This window comes from Pipistrellus kuhlii, unplaced genomic scaffold (assembly GCF_014108245.1).
Source record: "Pipistrellus kuhlii isolate mPipKuh1 unplaced genomic scaffold, mPipKuh1.p scaffold_m20_p_44, whole genome shotgun sequence".
NCBI classification, from domain to species: domain Eukaryota; kingdom Metazoa; phylum Chordata; class Mammalia; order Chiroptera; family Vespertilionidae; genus Pipistrellus; species Pipistrellus kuhlii.
The window spans coordinates 1-19,843 of NW_023425545.1; the positions used below are offsets into that span (position 1 = coordinate 1).

The 19,843-nt window shown below is 56.5% G+C and overlaps 4 protein-coding genes across 5 annotated transcripts; 2 read left to right on the forward strand and 2 right to left on the reverse strand.

The window, feature by feature from the left end:
• The first annotated feature begins 661 nt into the window (after positions 1-661).
• On the forward strand, positions 662-1,338 carry LOC118704614 (iron-sulfur cluster assembly 1 homolog, mitochondrial-like). The gene has a single exon (XM_036412448.2). It carries the CDS (start codon positions 698-700, stop codon positions 1,085-1,087), a length of 390 nt encoding a protein of 129 aa, XP_036268341.1. The 5' UTR covers positions 662-697; the 3' UTR covers positions 1,088-1,338.
• Positions 1,339-3,280: 1,942 nt separating this feature from the next.
• On the reverse strand, positions 3,281-11,010 carry LOC118704607 (CMRF35-like molecule 5). Of its 2 annotated transcripts, none has more exons than XM_036412431.2 (3): positions 10,760-11,010; positions 5,732-6,061; positions 3,281-3,690 (listed from the first exon to the last, which is right to left on the reverse strand). In XM_036412431.2, exons 1-3 carry the CDS (start codon positions 10,797-10,799, stop codon positions 3,281-3,283), a joined length of 780 nt encoding a protein of 259 aa, XP_036268324.1. In that variant the 5' UTR covers positions 10,800-11,010. The 2 variants fall into 2 exon arrangements, with proteins under 2 accessions (XP_036268324.1, XP_045428184.1); XM_045572228.1 differs by lacking the exon at positions 10,760-11,010 and adding an exon at positions 7,539-7,621.
• On the reverse strand, positions 8,779-9,660 carry LOC118704613 (CMRF35-like molecule 7). The gene is made up of 2 exons (XM_036412447.1): positions 9,574-9,660; positions 8,779-9,228 (listed from the first exon to the last, which is right to left on the reverse strand). The coding sequence occupies exons 1-2, from the start codon at positions 9,658-9,660 to the stop codon at positions 8,779-8,781; spliced, it is 537 nt and encodes a 178-aa protein (XP_036268340.1).
• Positions 11,011-12,171: 1,161 nt separating the features above from the next.
• On the forward strand, positions 12,172-18,795 carry LOC118704612 (CMRF35-like molecule 5). The gene is given in 5 exon segments (XM_036412446.2): positions 12,172-12,280; positions 14,816-15,145; positions 16,436-16,607; positions 18,550-18,649; positions 18,651-18,795. Coding segments are annotated over 5 exon segments (720 nt in total). The 5' UTR covers positions 12,172-12,240; the 3' UTR covers positions 18,729-18,795.
• Positions 18,796-19,843: the final 1,048 nt, after the last annotated feature.

Genomic DNA, 19,843 nt, shown 5'->3' on the forward strand with positions numbered 1-19,843 from the left:
TGATAGTGGCCCCCACTGCTCCCCCCACCCACTCTCTCTTCTGATTCCTAACTCTTCTCACCTTGGCTTGCTCCTCTGGGAGGAAATGCCTGGGGTTCTTATAAGAAGAGACTGGGACACAGACACACACAAGGGGAAACCATGGGAAGACACAGGAAGAAGACAGCCGTCTACAAGCCAAGGACCGAGGCCTCGGGAGGAACCAACCCTGCTGACACCTTGACGTGGACTTCAGCCTCCAGAACGTGAGAAAGTTGTTTAAGCTGACGCTGCTTTGTGATGGCACCCGAGCTGATGTATATAAGGATTATCTTTTACTCATCACAATTCACAGAAAGTCATAAAATAAATCCATCAGTTAATTACTTAGCTCTATTTGCTACATTAACCATCTCTTGATTGGAGGGCAGACAGACAGCTTGATTAATCTGTTCACCCTCCTATCCCTCTGTGTTCCCTAAATCGGTGCTGGATATGAGAGGGGCTTCATAGTTCTTTGTTGAATAAATGAGTGAGTTATCCATAATGTGAGCAAAAGTCCTCATAGGCACCTACATCTGGCTTTGATTCTTGCATTTAAAAACTGCTTCATAGTCTTATTAAAAGCAGTTCGGAATGCGCCGCTGTGTCCATGGAGAGAGGCTGAGACATCTGAGCTGCTGCGGCCCAAACCATCAGGGGCCCTGGGACGGCCAGGATGTGGGCTTCGTTAGTCCAGGCCACCGTCCGGGCTGTGAGCAAGAGGGAGCTGCAGGCCACCAGGGCCGCCCTCACCCTGACACCTTCAGCGGTAAACAAGATAAAACAACCTCTTAAAGATGAGCCTGAACATGTAGGCCTGAAAGTTGGTGTCTCAACCAGGGGTTGTAATGGCCTTTCTTATACTCTAGAATATGCAAAAACTAAAGGAGATTCTGATGAAGAAGTTGTTCAAGATGGAGTCAGAGTGTTCATCGAAAAGAAAGCACAGCTAACACTTTTCGGAACAGAAATGGACTATGTTGAGGACAAATTATCCAGTGAGTTTGTGTTCAATAACCCCAACATCAAAGGAACATGTGGCTGTGGAGAAAGCTTCAAGATTTGACTCCTCAGGACTGCTCTGGCTGTCCGCTCCAGGAAAGCTGTGGAAGAACTCGTGACTGTCACGTGCTTAAGGTTGACAATGCATGGCTGCATTATGAGGAAAATAAATTGATGCATTTTGAAAATGAAGCCAGTGTGTTAGATTTCAGAAGTGGTATTTGTCTTCTTTTTTTAGGGGACAGAATATGAGAAGCCATCACTCTCTTTGGGTCATTTTTCTGATCTGTAAAGAAAAATAAATCCTGCCCTGTACTTAAAAAAAAAAAAAAAAAAAAAAAAAAAAAAAAATCACTTCGGCCCTGGTCGGTGTGGCTCAGTTGGTTGAGTGTCGTTCCAAACACCAAAAGGTTGCCGATTTGATTCCCAGCCAGAGCACATGTCCAACTTGTGGGCTCGATCCCCAGAAGGGGGCGTGGAGGAGGCATCCCATCAGTGGATCTCTCTCGACATTGATGTTTCCATCTCTCTCTCCTTCTCCCTTCCTCTCTCTCTCTCTCTAAAACCATTAAGAACATGCTTTAAAAAGTAAGTAAGTAGTTCGGTAGAAAGCAACCCTCAAAGCAGAGAGCAAATGGGAGAGGGCAAAGGCCTCCCTGGGTTGGAAAGACGGGATGTCCCATAGAGACTGTGGGAAGGCCCAGCAGCAGAAGATACAGCAGATCTAAAGGCAAAGCGAAGAGGGCCAAGGAGGGGGAAGGGGGAAACGAAAGAGGCCTCTCAGCTTCCAGAAAGCTCTGTGACTGCGGAGCTGGGAAACTTGAGCCTGCCTCAGTTTCTTCTTTTGTAAAATAGGAACGTGTGTGTCCATCTGCCTGTTCCCTCCCCCTGAGGTGGTCATGGGCAATGTCAACACATGAATAGAATAACACACAGGAACGTCCTCTGTGAGCTGCCAGGGGTTCTAGAGACACGAGGGCCTGTCAGGATCAGTGCTGTTGCCAAAAGAGTAACCGGGGAAAAATGGCTTCCCCAGACGTTTCCTGTTCTCCCAGAGTTTGGACCAAAGGGCCTTGTGGCCCCATGAAACCCATGCCCACACATCCTGGCCATGGCCTCTGCCTTGAACGCCTGCTCGTCCATCTCCCACGCTCTGACCTCCGTGGGGGACGCCCCATGTCTGTGTGAGAGAAGTTGGGGACAAATGAGCCAGAAGGAACATCACCGTCCAAGCTGACTTACCTGCCATCGGAGTGGTGGCTGGTCACAGAAGGGGAGCTGGTGGTATCTTCTGGGGCAACTATTAATATGTTCACAGTGGTGAGGGTGGTGGAGGTCGGCACTGTAGTTGTTGGGTGTCATACAGAACAGATTACATTCCACTCTCCTGCTAACGCACCCACCGCCCTGCACATAGCTTGGAGCCGGGGAGGAATGTGGGCTGCCCTCGCCTGTAGGGCCTGGAAGGGAGCCTTGGGATGGGGTCTCCTGCTGGACCACTCGTATCTCCTTGGCTACTGGGAGCCTCAGAGCCTCAGAGGCCTCGAGTCTGGGCACAGATCGAAGAGGACATTGAGCAGGCCTTGGAAGGGTGAAGGGCCCAGGACTGCCTCAGGACTAGTGAGGGTCAGCTTTGGACAAGTTTTTAAGTTTCTGTGATGGGGTAGATCCTTCTCAGGATCCTTCTCAAGGTCCCATAAGAACAGGAAGATGCTGTACTTGGCAGCTATTCAGCCTCCAGGATTCCAGGTGTGGTGGGAGCGCTGTGAGTGTGTTCCCTCCCGGCCATAAGTGCGCTGTGAGCTGGTGCTGGCTGTCCGAGGGTGGGCAGGAGCAGAGCCCAGCACATACACTTGTTCACACCCCGATCTCCCAGGAGCATCTGTTCTAGGAGGTCTTAGGAAGAGAGCGTCTCTGAGCACAGATGTGTCAATGGCTCATGATGGGATTTCAGGAAGAGCAGGGACACCAGGGCACCAGAGGTGCCAGGAAAGCCTTGGCAGGAACTGGCTCCCACAGAAGAGGCTTCCTTCTGCCTGTGAGCTAAACCTGGGGCCATCCCCGTGGTCTCTAAGGGCAATGGATTGAGGCGAAGAGCTGTGCAGAGGAAAAATGTGCCCAGAAAGGCTTGATCCCATCTTGAGCCCCAATAGCATGTAAGAGAAGCCCTACACCTCCCAACCCACGTGAGCAGCCGGGGTTCCCCGAGACCTCAGGACCAACCCCCTCGGTGGCAGTTCATCTGAGTGAGGGACCTTCAGTCACTGGAGAGGGACCTCAGGGACCAGGGCAGAGCAGGCCCTGAAAGGACACAGACACACATGCACTTGCTCTTACCTGGGTCAACGGTCACTCTAACAGGGACTCTAGGGTCAGTTCCAGTTCTCTCAATCCCACACCAGTAAGTGTCTGTATCTTCTCCCCTGAGCTCCTTCATGGTCACAGTGAACATGTGGTTTGTCTGATCGTCCCTGATGGACACACGCTCCTTCACCCCAAATGCAGATTCATTGGTTTTAACAAGGATCTTGCAGCTGCCGGATTCAGCCCCTCGACACCACCACTTCCTGGAGGCCTCCCACCCTGGTTTATACTGACACTGCACAGTCAGCGATCCCTGCTCCAGACCTCTCACTGCTTCTGGACCCGAGATGTCAACTGATGAGCCTGGAAAAAAAAAACAATGTACTGTCATCTTACCCCCTCGTCTCCACCCAGAGACCAGGGCCACAGCCACCTGCACTGTGAGCAGGTGGATGAGTAGCTGCACGCACGGTCCAGCGGACCTGCCCACCCTGGCCTCCCTGCCAGTCCCTCCCTGGACCTGAGCGCTTTCCTGGAGGCTTCCCCGCTCCAGCTGCAAGCCCCACAAGCTGCCAGGCTTTGGAACCACCCAGGCCCTGAGCCCCGAGTGACAGGGTGGGTCTGGGCTGGAGCCCGAGCATCGGTGTTCCTGAAAGACCCAGAAAAGGAATCGCCACGACCCGTCCATCTGGTTCAAAGCGCAGCCCGGCTGAGAGACACTGGCCGGAGGGGCCCTTGTGTTCGCTGGGGTTCTGTTTCTGTCCTGCACCTACAGAGCCCCTGTGAGGGAGCAGCGCCTCAGTTTCCACATCAACCAAAGGGGCCTGGATGCTGACAGGGCCCTGCCAGTAGCCCTGACGTGTCCCACCCCCCGGGACAGAACCTCTGGCTTTCTGCCAGCCTTGTCACCCCAGCTCCTGAGACCCCGGCCCCACTCACCTGGGACGATGAGGAGGAGCAGGGGTGGGAGTAGCCACATGGTCCTGCCTGAGGGCTCCCTCCCTGGTCACCGCCAAATGCCAGTGCCCTCCTGATCGGAGCCAGGCGCTCACTGCCCTTGATTTGTCTAAGTCGTTGTGTTTTGTTTCACCTATATACTTCCCTTAAATTTTTATCTTCAGTTACTTCCTCATTTCGTTAGGTGGGAGACAGGCAGTGTCACCCTTTACAAGTACGTGGCCGCTGTGTCTCCAATGGTTTGGGGGAGGCAAAGCAACCAGGCCTGGCCAGGGTCCATCTGGAGTGTGTGTGTGAGGAGCTGAGAAGGTGGCTGCAGGCACAGCTCCAGGGCGAGCAGCAGGGTGGGAAGAGCCCAGAGCTTGGGGTGGGGGAGTGACCGACTCTTGCTGGGAGTGCCCTTTGGGGAGGACGCAACACTCAGGGCCTTGGGGACATTATGAGGAAGAAGTGGTCTTTGGCTTCAGCCTCATTTTGTCCTGTTTGCTTTTTCCCATGCCCTCGCGTGTGTCGCTGGCTGTGGGCCATAGAAAGGTGAAGGGGCCCAGGACTGCCTCAGGTCCAGGGCAGCTGGGGGTCAGCTTTGGACAAGTTTTTAAGTTTCTGTGATGGGATACCACCTTCTCAGGATCCTTCTCGAGGTCCCGTGAGAAGAGGAAGATGCTGCACTTGGCAGCTACCCAGGCCTCCCGGGTTCCAGGTGTGGTAGGGGCGCTGTGAGTGTGTTCCCTCCCGGCCATAAGTGCGCTGTGAGCTGGTGCTGGCTGTCCGAGGGTGGGCAGGAGCAGAGCCCAGCACATACACTTGTTCACACCTGGATGCTCCCAGGAGCGTCTATTCTAGAAGGTCTTAGAAGAGAGCGTCTCTGAGCACAGATGTGTCAATGGCTCATAATGGGATTAAGGCACCCAGAGTGCAACTGTTTGGCTGTGGAAGCCTTTCCTGACCTCAGGAGTGAACCACAGCACCCCACCCGTGCTGGGCCTCCTTCCTCCTGAGATCAGATATGGACAAGGGGTGGGAACAGCAGCTATGAGCCTGGACCCAAAATTCCAGAAAGAGCAGAGACACCAGGGCACCAGAGGTGCCAGGGAAGCCTTGGCAGGAACTGGCTCCCACAGAAGAGGCTTCCTTCTGCCCATGAGCTAAGCCTGGGGCCATCCCCGTGGTCTCTAAGGGCAATGGACTGAGGCGATGAGCTGTGCGGAGGAAAAATGTGCCCAGAAAGGCTTGATCCCATCTAGGGGAGGTCCTGGGAGCCCCAAGAGCATGTAAGAGAAGCCCTGCACCTCCCAACCCACATGAGCAGCCGGGGTTCCCCGAGACCTCAGGACCAACCCCCTCGGAGGCAGTTCATCTGAGTGAGTTCAGTCACTGGAGAGGGACCTCAGGGACCAGGGCAGAGCAGGCCCTGAAAGGACACAGACACACATGCACCTGCTCTTACCTGGGTCAACGGTCACTCTAACAGGGAACCCAGCGTCAGTTCCAGTTCTCTCAATCCCACACCAGTAAGTGTCTGTATCTTCTCGCCTGAGATCCATCGTGGTCACAGTGAATGTGCGGTTTTTCTGATCATCCCAGATGGACACACGCTCCTTCACCCCAAATGCAGATTCATTGGTTTTAACAAGGATCTTGCAACTGCTCCAAACAGCCCCTCGACACCACCACTTCAGGTATGCCTTCCACCCTGGGTCATAGTGACACTGCACAGTCAGCAATCCCCGCTCCAGACCTCTCACTGCTTCTGGACCCGAGATGTCGATTGATGAGCCTGGAAAACACAAATGCATGTACCTGTCACCACCACCTCACGGACAGGGCCATAGCCGTCAGCACTGTGAGCAGCTCCAACAAGTCCCAGGCCTGATGAGTGGGACAGAGTCAAGGAAGGAAATCACCTGCCACAACGCAGACCTTTGTCCTTCAAATTCCACTGGATCAGAGCAACTGCAGAGCTCAAGGAAACAAAGGCATTGACTCTGAGCAATCATTACATCCTATAATTCACTCCCTCCTACTCCCTCTGGCTCCTAAATCGTTGTCCTTTTGCAGCATCTCTGGGTTAAGCTGTTCTCTCGGGGAGGAAGTGCCAGCGGACCCATTTCCACGAGTGTGCTTGCTCCTGACCTGCACTGGTGGCCTCAGGAGGTCCAGCTGCTGCACCCGCTCCCCTGGCTGTGCAGAGGCCGCTCCTAGTGGGTCTAATGGTTCCATAGAAGCACCCCGGCTGCAGGGCCTTTGACCTTGACCAAAGCAGTGCTGCCAACTACAGAATCCAAATCACACTGATCCCATGTTCTCCATTGGCTCGCCATATATTTCAGTTCCAGTTTTCTAGAACAAGTGATCTACCGCCTCACGTGTCTTTCTTAAGCCTACTAGAAAGGATTCAAGCAAGAGCTAAAAAGTGAGACAAGGGACAAGCTCATGAGCCCTCATGGGTGCAGACCTAGAGATGGGAGGTTCTCTGGGGTGAGCCAGGAGGACCCAGGGCAACCCGCCCCGAGGCTGTGGATCCACTTCCCTGGTTGCTCACCTGGGAGGACGAGAAGCAGCAGAGCTGGGCAGCCCAATGGCCCTACCTCCCTAGACCCTGTCCTCTCTGAGCACCCAGTGACAACTCTACCCAAGAACTTAACATTCAGCCCAGAATTAGCCTCATGGTCTCCCTCCCTGTGATATGACTCCATGCGTGTCCGTCACTGCACTGACCTCACTGGATGACGGTCTGGCCTTTGGTTCCACCGGAGCCGAAACTCAAGCAGGTGGATGAGTGGCTGGTCCCACGGTCCAGAGCGCCTGCCCACCCTGGCCTCGCTGCCGGTCCCTCCCTGGACCTGAGCGCTTTCCTGGAGGCTTTTCCGCTCCAGCTGCAAGTCCACCAGCTGCCAGGCTTTGGAACCACCCAGGCCCTGAGCCCCGTGTGACAGGGTGGGTCTGGGCCAGAGCCCGAGCATCAGTGTTCCTGAAAGCCCCCGAGAAGGATAAACCGTCCATCTGGTCCAAATCGCAGCTCGGCTGAGAGACACTGGCCGGAGGGGCCCTTGTGTTCGCTGGGGTTCTGTTTCTCTCCTGCACCTTCAGAGCCCCTGTGAGGGAGCAGCGCCTCGGTTTCCACTTCACCCAAAGGGGCCTGGATGCTGACAGGGCCCTGCCAGTAGCCCTGACGTGTCCCACCCCCCGGGGCAGACCCTCTGGCTTCCTGCCAGCCTCGTCACCCCAGCTCCTGAGACCCCGGCCCCACTCACCTGGGACGATGAGGAGGAGCAGGGGTGGGAGCAGCCACATGGTCCTGCCTGTGGGCTCCCTCCCTGGTCACCGCCAAATGCCAGTTCCCCTCTGAGCAAAGCCAGACGCTCACTGCCCTTGATTTGTCTAAGTCGTTGTGTTTTGTTTCTCTCACCTACTTCCCTTAAGTTTTTATCTTCAGTTACTTCCTCATTTCGTTAGGTGGGAGACAGGCAGTGTCACCCTTTACAAGTACGTGGCTGCTGTGTCTCAAATGGTTTGGGGGAAGCAAAGCAACCAGGCCTGGCCAGGGTCCATCTGGAGTGTGTGTGTGAGGAGCTGAGAAGGTGGCTGCTGGCACAGGTGCAGGGTGAGCAGCGGCCCCGGGAAAGAGCCCAGAGCTCGGGGTGGGAGAGTGATCAACTCGCGCTGGGAGTGCCCTTTGGGGAGGACACAGCGCTCGGAGCCTTGGAGACATTATGAGGAGGAAGTGGTCTTTGGCTTCAGCCTCATTTTGTCCTGTTTGCCTTTTCCCACGCCCTTGCGTGTGTCGCTGGCTGTGGGCCATAGAAAGGTGAAGGGGCCCAGGGCTGGCTCAGGTCCAGGGCAGCTGGGGGTCAGCTTTGGACAAGTTTTTAAGTTTCTGTGATGGGATAACTCCTTCTCAGGATCCTTCTGGAGGTCCTGTGAGAAGAGGAAGATGCTGCACTTGGCGCTATCCAGGCCTCCCAGGTTCCAGGTGTGGTGGGGGCGCTGTGAGTGTGTTCCCTCCCGGCCATAAGTGCGCTGGGAGCTGGTGCTGGCTGTCCGAGGGTGGGCAGGAGCAGAGCCCAGCACATATACTTGTTCACACCCGGATCTCCCAGGAGCGTCTGTTCTAGGAGGTCTTAGGAAGAGAGTGTCTCTGAGCCCAGATGTGTCAATGGCTCATGATGAGATTTCAGGAAGAGCAGGGACACCAGGGCACCAGAGGTGCCAGGGAAGCCTTGGCAGGAACTGGCTCCCACAGAAGAGGCTTCCTTCTGCCCATGAGCTAAACCTGGGGCCATCCCCGTGGTCTCTAAGGGCAATGGACTGAGGCGATGAGCTGTGCGGAGGAAAAATGTGCCCAGAAAGGCTTGATCCCATCTAGGGGAGGTCCTGGGAGCCCCAAGAGCATGTAAGAGAAGCCCTGCACCTCCCAACCCACGTGAGCAGCCGGGGTTCCCCGAGACCTCAGGACCAACCCCCTCGGTGGCAGTTCATCTGAGTGAGGGACCTTCAGTCACTGGAGAGGGACCTCAGGGACCAGGGCAGAGCAGGCTCTGAAAGGACACAGACACACATGCACGTGCTCTTACCTGGGTCAATGGTCACTCTAACAGGGAACCCACGGTCAGTTCCAGTTCTCTCGATCCCACACCAGTAAGTGTCTGTATCTTCTGGCCTGAGCTCCGTCATGGTCACAGTGAACGTGTGGTTTGTCTGATCATCCCTGATGGACACACGCTCTTTCACCCCAAACGCTGATCCATTGGTTTGAACAAGGATCTTGCAGCTGCCCCAATCAGCCCCTCGACACCACCACTTCAGGTATGCCTTCCACCCTGGGTTGTAGTGACACTGCACAGTCAGCGATCCCTGCTCCGGACCTCTCACTGCTTCTGGACCTGAGATGTCAAATGATGAGCCTGTAAAACACAAATCTATGTACCTGTCACCATCATCACTCTGAGACCAATGCCACAGCTGCCTGCACTGTGAGCAGCACCAACAAGTCCAAGATCTGATGAGTGGGACAGAGTCAAGGAAGAAATTCACTTGCCACAACACAGACCTTTATCCTTCAAATTCCACTGGCTCAGAGCCACCTCAAAATCACCTAACAGCGCCACTGCAGAGCTCAGGGAAACAAAGGCAGTGACTCTGAGCAATCATTACCTCCTATAATTCACTCCCTCCTGCTCCCTGTGGCTCCTAAATTGTTGTCCTTTTGTGGCATCTCTGTGTTAAGCTGGTCTCTTGGGGAGAAAGTGCCAGGGGACCCATTTCCACACGAGTGTGCTTGCTCCTGACCTGCCCTGGTGGCCTCAGGAGGTCCAGCTGCTGCACCCACTCCCCTTGCTGTGCAGAGGCCACTTCTACTGGTTCTAATGGTTCCATAGAAGCACCCCGGCTGCAGGGTCTTTGACCTTGACCAAAGCAGTGATGCCAACTACAGAATCCATATCACACTGATCCCATGTTCTTTGTTGACTCGCCATACATTTCAGTTCCCATTTTCTAGAACAAGTGATCTCATAAGATAAAAGCACTGAAGCTACAGCCTCATGTGTCTTTCTTAAAACTACTAGAAAGGATTCAAGCAAGAGCTAAAAAGTGAGAAAAGAGACAAGCTCATGAGCCCTCATGGGTGCAGACCTAGAGATGGGAGGTTCTCCGGGGTGAGCCAGGAGGACCCAGGGCAGCCTGCCCCGAGGCTGTGAATCCACTTCCCTGGTTGCTCACCTGGGAGGATGAGAAGCAGCAGAGCTGGGCAGCCCAGTGTCCCTGTCCCCCTAGACCCTGTCCTCTCTGAGCAGCCAGCCCCAGCTCTACCCAAGGACTTAACATTCAGCCCAGAATTAGCCTCATGGTCTCCCTCCCTGTGATACGACTCCATGTGTCTCCGTCACTGCACTGACCTCACTGGATGACGGTCTGGCCTTTGGTTCCACCGGAGCAGAAACTGGGGCAGCGGGTGAGTGGCTGGACCCACGGTCCAGAGCGCCTGCCCACCCTGGCCTCACTGCCTGTCCCTCCCTGGACCTGAGCGCTTTCCTGGAGGCTTCCACGCTCCAGGTGCAAGCCCCACCAGCTGCCAGGCTTTGGAACAACCCAGGCCCTGAGCTATGCCCTGAAGGGGTGGGTCTGGGCTGGAGCCCGAGCATCTGTGTTCCTGAAAGTGCCGATACCACCCCCTTCCTTCTCCCTGCCCCACCCCTGAGAAGGATTCACCACAATCCCTCCATCTGGTCCAAAACATAGCCCGGCTGAGGGACACTGGCCGGAGGGGCCCTTGTGATCGATGGGGTTCTGTTTCTCTCCTGCACCTTCAGAGCCCCTGTGAGGGAGCAGCGCCTCGGTTTCCACTTCACCCAAAGGGGCCTGGATGCTGACAGGGCCCTGCCAGTAGCCCTGACGTGTCCCGTCCCCCGGGACAGACCCTCTGGCTTCCTGCCAGCCTCGTCACCCCAGCTCCTGAGACCCCGGCCCCACTCACCTGGGACGATGAGGAGGAGCATTGGTGGGAGCAGCCACATGGTCCTGCCTGAGGGCTCCCTCCCTGGTCACCGCCAAATGCCAGTGCCCTCCTGAGCGGAGCCAGACGCTCACTGCCCTCGATTTGTCTAAATCATAACATTTTGTTTCTCTCATCGACTTCCCTTAAATTTCCATCTTCCGTCACTTCCTCATTTCCTTAGGTAGCAGAAAGGCAGTGTCATCATTTATGAGCACATGGCTCAGTGACTCCAATGCTTTGGGGGAGGCAAAGCGTCCAGGCCTGGCCAGGGTCCATCTGAGTGTGTGTGTGAGGAGCTGAGAAGGTGGCTGCAGGCACAGCTGCAGGGCGAGCAGCGGGCCACAGGGAAGAGCCCAGAGCTCGGGCGAGGGAGTGACCGACTCGCGCTGGGAGTGCCCTTTGGGGGGACGCAGCCCTCAGGGCTCATTCCCAGTCTGGCTGAAGGGACAGCCCCATCCTGGTCCCACTGCAGGCAGCCCCACCACAGGCCACTCAGACCCCCTTCCTGCCCTGGGCCATTGTCTCCCCTGAGCTGGACCCCCTGACCACACCCTCCCCCCCTCCTCCCATAGGACAACTTCCTCCCAGGTCCTGAGTCACTCTCAGGCCTTGGGGACATGATAGGGAAGGAGAAGTGGCTTTCTGTCTTCCATGCCTTTTCCCCTACATCTCTGCAGTTCCGCTGGCTGTGGCTCTTGGCAAACTCACTGTGTGGACACGGCTTATGCTGAAGAGCCTCTCCCCACCCCCTCCAGAAGCCTCCTCCCTCCTTCTCTCTCACCGGTCCTCTCCCTCTCCTGCTCCCCCCCCCCCTCCCACCGGACCCCCAATCTCCTGGAGTCTGTCCTAGAATCTCTTGTCTCCGGGGAGTGTCCCTTCCCGGCTGTGTGACATCACCTCTGAGCACAGGAGTGTCCCAAACACACCCTCCCGCCACCCCATCTCCTGGTCGCTAATCGGCTATCACTGGCGATGCTGAGAGCCCACAGCCAGTGACACATGCAAGGGCGTGGGGGAAAGCATCCAGGACAAAATGAGGCTGAAGCCATAACGTCCCCAAGCTCTGAGTGCTGCGTCCCCCCAAAGGCACACTCAGTGCAAGTCGGTCACTCCCTCGCCCGAGCTATGGGCTCTTCCCGCCCCGCTGCTCGCCCTTAGCTGTGCCTGCAGCGACCTTCTCAGCTCCTCACACACACACTCCAGATGGACCCCGGCCAGGCCTGGACACTTTGCCTCCCCCAAAGCATTGGAGTCACTGAGCCATGTGCTTGTAAATGATGACACTGCCTGTCTGCTACCTAAGGAAATGAGGAAGTGACGGAAGATGGAACTTTATGGGAAGTAGGTGAGAGAAACAAAATCTTATGATTTAGACAAATCGAGGGCAGTGAGCGCCTGGCTCCGATCAGGAGGGCACTGGCATTTGGCGGTGACCAGGGAGGGAGCCCAGAGGCAGGACCATGTGGCTGCTCCCACCCCTGCTCCTCCTCATCGTCCCAGGTGAGTGGGGCCGGGGTCTCAGGAGCTGGGGTGACGAGGCTGGCAGGAAGCCAGAGGGTCTGTCCCGGGGGGCGGGACAATCAGGGCTACTGGCAGGGCCCTGTCAGCATCCAGGCCCCTTTGGGTGAAGTGGAAACCGAGGCACTGCTCCCTCACAGGGGCTCTGAAGGTGCAGGAGAGAAACAGAAACCCAGCGATCACAAGGGCCCCTCCGGCCAGTGTCCCTCAGCCGGGCTGCGCTGTGGACCAGATGGACGGGTCGTGGCGAATCCTTCTCAGCAGCGTTCAGGAACTCCGATGCTCGGGCTCTGGCCCAGACCCACCCTGTCACACGGGGCTCAGGGTCTGGGTGGTTTCAAAGCCTGGCAGCTGGTGGGCTTGCAGCTGGAGCGGGGAAGCCTCCAGGAAAGCGCTCGGGTCCAGGGAGGGACGGGCAGCGAGGCCAGGGTGGGCAGGCGCTCTGGACCGTGGGTCCAGCCACTCACCCGCTGCCCCAGTTTCGGCTCCGGTGGGACCATGGCCAGACGGTCATCCAGCGAGGTCAGGCAGTGACGGAGAATGGACAAAGTGGTCCGGCGGCTTCGGGAGGGCTGTGTTGGCCACAGAATCTGGGAACCTTAGGAGAGAGGATCCGTGAGCTGAGCCTGGAGGGATGGGGTAAGGGTTTGATTCCTTCAATGCCGAGAACCTTCTGTGGGAGGGAACGCTGTGCCAAGGTCTGGAGACACAAAGAGCATGGTTTTCAAGGTAAAAAGGAAAACAGTGTGAGTGTGTTTTTGTGACTGTGTGAGTGTGTGACTGTGTGAGTGTGTGGTACCGTGTGTGCGCGTGTGTGCTATGAGTGTGTGTGTGTGAGTGTGCTATGAGTGTGTGCATGAGTGTGTGAGTGTGTGTGTGCTGTGAGTGTGTGTGTTTATGATGTGTGTGTGTGTACTGTGAGTGTGTGAGTGTTTATGATGTGTACGTGTATGTGTGTATGCGTGCGTGTGTGCTGTGAGTGTGACTGTGTGTGTGTGAGTGTGTGTGTGTGTGTGTGAGTGTGTGTCTGTGAATGTGTGTGTCTGTGAGTGTGTGTGAGTGTGTCAGTATGTGTGAGTGTGTGTGTGTGTGAGTGTGTGTGTCTGTGAATGTGTGTGTCTATGAGTGTGTGTGAGTGTGTGAGTGTGTGTGTGAGTGTGTGAGTGTGTGTGTGTGTCTGTGAGTGTGTGTGGGTGTGTGTGAGTGTGTGTGAGTGTGTGAGTGTGTGTGTGCTGTGAGTATGTGAGTGTGTGTGAAAGTGTTTGAGTATGTGCTGTGAGTGTGTGTGTGTGAGTATGTGTGTCTATGATGTGTCTGCGTGCGTGTGTGCTATGAGTGTGTGACTGTGTGTGTGTGAGTGTGTGTGAGTGTGTGAGTGTGTGTCTGTGAGTGTGTGTGAGTGTGTGAGTGTGTGAGTGTGTGTGTCTGTGAATGTGTGTGTCTGTGAGTGTGTGTGAGTGTGTGAGTGTGTGTGAGTGTGTGTGTGAATTTGTGTGTCTGTGAGTGTGTGTGGGTGTGTGTGAGTGTGTGAGTGTGTGTGTGCTGTGAGTATGTGAGTGTGTGGTGAAAGTGTGTGAGTATGTGCTGTGAGTGTGTGTGTGTGAGTATGTGTGTCTATGATGTGTCTGAGTGCGTGTGTGCTGTGAGTGTGTGGCTGTGTATGTGTGAGTGTGTGTGAGTGTGTGAGTGTGTGAGTGTGTGTGAGTGTGTGAGTGTGTGAGTGAGTGTGTGTGAGTGTGTGTGTGTGTGAGTGTGTGTGAGTGTGTGAGTGTGTGAGTGTGTGTGTGTGTGAATGTGTGTGTGTGTGAGTGTGTGTGAGTGTGTGAGTGTGTGTGTGTGAATGTGTGTGTGTGTGTGAGTGTGTGAGTGTGTGTGTGTTTAGTTCCTGCACCTCTGTCCCCTGTGCAGAGTCAGAGGGTGAGGGCATTAGGTGTGTAGGGGACGGAGGAGGCCCATATGTAACCTCATCGCTCTAGGATTCACAAATAAATCTGCGGGTGGAGCCAGTTTGGCTCAGTGGATAAAGTGTCGGCCTGCAAACCAAAGGGTCCCGGGTTCAATTCCGGTCAAGGGCATGTACCTCGGTGGTGGGCTTCTCCTTGGCCCAGGCCCTGGTCAGGGCCGATGCAGGAGGCAGCCAGTGGATCTTTCTCTCACATCACTGTTTTTCTCTGTCTTTCCTTCCCTCTTCCACTCTCTGAAAACCTGCCCTCGGGTGAGGATTAAAGACAAGGAGGAGAAGTAAGCCTGCGGCCTGTGGGCAGGTGGGGGAGGAGGAGTGCAGGAGGGGGGATCCCCGGAACGGGGTGGGGGGAGCAGGCAGAGGCCTGTGTTGGGCATTCAGAATCCAAAGGGACCTTCGCAGGAGAGGTGACCGGAAAAGGAACCTTGCCGGGGACTGAGGAACAAGCAGGAGGCGGGTGTGAGGGCCCAGAGGCTGCCGGTGGCCCGGGGCGGGGCCCGAAGCCCGCCAGCCCTGGGCTGCGGGCAGGGGTGCGAGCTGGGCTTGCTTTGCAGGCTGCTTCTCCATGTCCGGCCCGGGGTCCGTGAGCGGTCCCCGAGGGGGTTCGGCGACCATCCAGTGCCGCTATGACCCAGGCTATGAAAGCTACTCCAAGTGGTGGTGCCGCGGAGAGGCCTGGGGTTCCTGCCACACCCTCCTTAAGACCACGGGGTCCGACTGGATGGTGAGGAGCGGCCGCATGTCCATCCAGGACAACCACCACAGGCACCTGTTCACCGTGACCATGGAGGAGCTCCGGGCGAGCGACCAGGATGCCTACTGGTGCGGAATTGAGAGGCCAGGAATCGACCTGGGCCACCAAGTGCGCGTGTATGTTGGTCCAGGTAGGACCCGCCCCTCCGGTCCTCGGAGCCTGGGGCCGGCCTTGGAGCAGGCAGAAGGCTCCCTCTGCCTGCACTGACAGGTGGGGAGGAGGCAGGAGACCACACGTGTGCTCACATACGTGCTTGGGGAAATAGGCCAAGAGTCTGGTGACGGAAAGAGCCAGCTTCAGCATGTCTGTGCGCCTCCATCCAGTGTCACCAGGGGGCAGAGAAGGGCCGCTGCACGTGGGCAGGCTTGTCCAGAGCCAGGTTCCTCTTCTCCAGGCTTTTCGGGCTTTGCCTCTATCCTCAGAGCAGCCCCAGCCCAACCGACCCCGGGGCCTTGTGGGCCGTGCAGGGAGGAGTGGGGTGTTGGAAAGCCCTTATCCGATTGCCTCAGCCACTGGACAACTAGTCTTCTCCCTGCCCACCCTCTCCCCCCATCTTCCTCTCCCTCCTCTGGCTCCATAAGAGCAAAGGAGCCCTGGCCAGTGTGGTTCAGTTGGTTGAGCATCATTCCTTGCACCAGAAGGTCACTGGTTCAATTCCTGGTCAGGACACATAATTAGGTTTCAGGTTTTTTGTTTGTTTGTTTGTTAATATATTTTCATTGATTTCAGAGAGAAAGAGAGAGGGACAGAGAGAGAAACATCAATGATGAGAAAGAATCATTGATTGGCTGCCTCCTGCACACCCCTTACTGGGGATCAAGCCCACAACCCGGGCACATGCCCTTGACCTAAATTGAACCCGGGACCCTTCATTCTGCAGCTAGGCCAGGTTTTAGGTTTGATCCTTGGTTGGAGCCTATATGGGAGGCAGCCAATTGAACTCTCTCTCTCTCTCTCTCTCTCTCTCTCTCTCTCTCTCTCTCTCTCTCTCTCTCTGTCTCTCTCTTTCTCTCTTTCTCTTTCTTCCCCTCTCTCTAAAATCAATTTTAGAAAACATATTAAGAGCAAAGGAGGGGCAAGGGACTCTGAGCGCATTAGTGGCAGAAGGGAAGGGTTCACCATGGGGCAGGGGCTGCCTCTGAGCCCTGACGGGGCCTCTGGGCTCAGCCATGCCTGGCCCGGAAGTACCTGAGCTCCCCTGGGGTCAGAGACCCGGAAGGAGAGTCAGGTGGTAGCCCCGCCCCCAGGTCCACTTCCTGAGCCTGCGGTCTTGTCTCCATTTGGGGAATCAGGGAAACCACCCCTTCTTCTCTCCCACTAAACATACGCACAGACAGCAGACACGCCTGTACCCAGGTCCCCAAAACGGCTAGGCCTGTGTCAACCAACATGGCTGAACTTATATTGTTAACACATGCAGCTCTGCCTGTGATAACACAACCGGCTGAACTGGAGACAACAGGTATGACTGAACTGACGTCACTGTACACGGCTGAATCTGTGACAGAAACCGCATCGGTCAGTCTGGCGACCTCGCCTCCCATCGCCCAGAGCAGCAACAGCAGCATAGCTCTCACCAGATCCCTCACCAGGTGAGCAGAGCTGGGCCCCTGCAGGCCTTCCCCGCCGCCCCCTGTGACTGCCCCCATAGGGGTGCTCTGTCAGGGACCCCCACGGCGCCACTCTGAGGTGCCCCGGGCAGGAGAGAAACAGCAGAGCCTGCACTGTACCTCCATGGCAACCTTTGACCTCTGCAGGCTTAAGGAGGTCCCCCTCCACAAGTGGAACCTAAACAAAGCCCTCAATGGGCTTCAGGCTCTGGCTCCCTCTGGTTCCCTCCTTCTCTCCCCCAGGAAGCAAGAGGAAGTGTGGGGGGTTCAGCCTCAAGTGCGCTAGGAGGAAGGTACGCTGTATTAGTGTCCTGTGGCTGTTGTAACAGATCACCGCTAACTCGGTGGTTTAGAACAAGCTCGCTGTTGTCCTATAGTTCTGGAGGTCAGAAGTCTGGAGGGAGGCTCATTGCGCTAACATCAAGATGCTGGCAGGGCGGAGTCCCTCTGGAGAGCCCAGGGAAGGATTGTTCCCCGACTTCTCCAGCTTTTAGGGGCCACCCACATTCCTTGGCTCGTGGCCTCATCGCCCACCTGCAAAGAGCCTGGTGATTACCTGGGATCCACCCAGATAACCCAGGATAATCTATCTCCTCACCTCTCAGCCAGCTGGTTAGTGACTGAAGTCCACCTGCAGCCTGAATGCCCCTTTGCCACGTAGCGTAACCACTCAGAGGTCCTGGGGGTGAGGGCGTCTTTGGGGATCATTATTCTGCCACAGTCCCGGGTAGAAACATGCTTCATTGCTCCAGCCCTCCTCCCCCCGCAGGCTGGGGCGATGAGAGGAAGGGGTGGGAGGCTGAGGGCATCACCCTGAGGTGCGCGCCCTCGTGGGGCTCCCGAAGGGCAGGCTATGAGGTCTCCCATCGAAGAGCACACCCCCAGCCCCCACCCATCCCATCACAGCCCGGTGGGCTCCCGGGAATCCAGGGTCAGGCTCCCTTCTCGCCCGGGGCGCCAGCCTCTCAGGATCGCCCTCCACGCACTCACTCTCCTGCTCCAGCCCAGCCCCTTCCTCCCTCCAGGGTCCCATTCCTGGGGGCTGGACCCCGCTGGACAGTTGGTTCAGTGCTGAGCCTGAACGGGGCTTCAGGACCGGCTTTGTCCGGTTTGGAGAGCGGCTGTTCTGTCCAGTGGAGGGTGCAGAGGGCGGGGCTTTTACGGAGGCTGGAAAAGCACAGGAGGAAACGTGGAGGGGAGGCGGGGGGGGTGGTTGGGGCTGCTGCGGGGAGCAGGACTTGTGAAGAGCGCGCAGTGGATATTTTTAGGACGTGTGACCCCCTCCCTCCCTCCCTCCAGAAAACGGTCAGTGACATCAGCATGACTCACCCTGCTCAGGCAGGCTGAGGGACAGGGGATGAGGCGTAGGGCGAGGGGATCAGATTCTTGTACCCGGATAGGAACCCGGGCCCCAGTTGTCTCACTGGGCCAGGTGTCCACCAAGAGGGATACGTGAGCAAGTGCACCTCACCCGTGCCCTTAGTGGGGGGTCAGAGCCACGAGAGGCCCCTCCCAGGGGAGCCCCGCAGAGAAAGCTGTGCCTACAGGGAACGGGACCGTCCTCTGCTTCAAAGACCAGACCTTCTAGATGGGCAGGATGTACCGAGGGCGGCGGGGGTGGAGAGAGGAGTAGAATAATGCTTGGTTAGACTGGGGGTGAGCTGCAATGCATTGTGGGAGATGAGCCAAAAGGCAGGAGGGAAACAGGCAAAGGGTGCTGGACCCCAGCCTGAGCCAGCAGGGCGGCCCCTGCCTCTTAGCCCTTGGGCAGCAGGACTGAGTCCCTCAGAGGGGCCTTCCTGGCCAGGAGAGAGGTCGGAGCTTGCCTGTTACCCCAGTCTGAGCCGTGGGAGGTGGGGGTGTTTGAGGGGGACAGGGGCTGCCCCAGAAGAGTCTCATGCCTGTGGCCACGCTCCCTGCACAGGTTCCTGCTCTGCAACCTGCACGTGGTGCTCCTGACCGTCATCAAGGTGCCCCTGCTTGGGGGCCTGCTGTGCACCCTGATGTGGAGGAGCAGGAGCCAGGGGGACCCCAAGGGGAAATCAATCCGTCTTCGCAGGAGACCGCAGTCCCCACGCCATCGAGACCCTCGCCCGGGACTAGCAGAAGCCCCTGCTGTCTTATCAGCGGGTGGGCAGTGGCTGTAGTTCCAGGAGAGAGGAGGGCCCTCAGGAACAGTCGGCTGCCCCTCTCGGACAGATCCAGACTCTGGTCTCCACCGAAGGAGTGAGACAGGAAAAGCGGGGTGCTCCCTCACGCCCAGGTCCTCGGAGCACCTGCAGTCCTCCCTGTGTGGATGCCTCATTTCCTTGTGACTCTGCTGTGGCTCTGCCCAAGGTCATGGAGCACAACACTGTCTGGGGCTCCAGCCAATAAAGGAAGCAAGAGTCCAGACCAACAGATAGGTACAAATCCTGGATTAAACCCAAAAGCGCAGAGTGTGTCTATAAAAGCATAGACCCCAGCACCACCACCGCCACCTTTAAGGCCACCTCCATCCCCACCGCCACCGCCGCCATCGCCACCACTACTGCCACCACTGCCACTACCGCCACCTCCATCATCACCACTGCCATCACCACCGCCACCACCGCCGCCGCCACAGAAGTTGTCAGAAGGCTGCTGACCGCACCTCCTGTTGCATTGGAACCTTCTGGAGAATCACCTGAGCACAGACAAAGACAGGGCTAGACCATCACCAGCTCCCACTGACGTGTCTCCTGTGTGCTTCCTATCACACAGACGGATTTCCTGGGCTCTTTGAGATTATATGGGTTACTGCACTGCTTCCATATATTCAAGAGGGTGTGAAGGGACCCTGAATCAAGCACCAGGGTCAGGTGTGTCTCACAGGATTGCCTGTGAGCTAAGAGAGGGCAGAGGGGAGGAGCCTGGCAGATATCTTTCTGTCCCCCAGAGAGGACCCCCTTGTACCCCTTTGTGTAGATGCAAACTAACTGAAGGCTAGGAGTGAATAAAAGAAAACATGGGGATGTTTGTTTGTTTGTTTGTTTGTGTTAATCCTGAGGATATTTTTCCTTTGATTTTTTAGAGAGTGAAAGGGAGGGGGAGACACACAGAGAGAAACATGGATGTGAGAGAGACACATGGATTGGTTTCCTTCCACATGTGTCCCATCAGGGCTGGGGCTGGAGCCTGCAGCCGAGGTATGTGCCCTTGACTGGAATCGAACCCAGGACCCATCAGTCTGCAAACTA

Bases quoted from the DNA above. Each gene is read 5' to 3' on its own strand.
- LOC118704614 (XM_036412448.2), top strand. From the start codon at position 698: ATGTGGGCTTCGTTAGTCCAGGCCACCGTCCGGGCTGTGAGCAAGAGG.
- LOC118704613 (XM_036412447.1), bottom strand. From the start codon at position 9,660: ATGGAACCATTAGAACCAGTAGAAGTGGCCTCTGCACAGCAAGGGGAG. The intron at 9,229-9,573 runs GTCAGGAGCAAG...CATTGGTCTCAG, and splicing joins TCCTGAGGCCACCAGGGCAG to AGTGATGATGGTGACAGGTA.
- LOC118704607 (XM_036412431.2), bottom strand. From the start codon at position 10,799: ATGTGGCTGCTCCCACCAATGCTCCTCCTCATCGTCCCAG. The intron at 6,062-10,759 runs GTGAGTGGGGCC...TGTGTTTTCCAG, and splicing joins GCTCCTCCTCATCGTCCCAG to GCTCATCAATCGACATCTCG. The intron at 3,691-5,731 runs GTAAGAGCAGGT...TTTTTTTTCCAG, and splicing joins TAGAGTGACCGTTGACCCAG to GCTCATCAGTTGACATCTCG.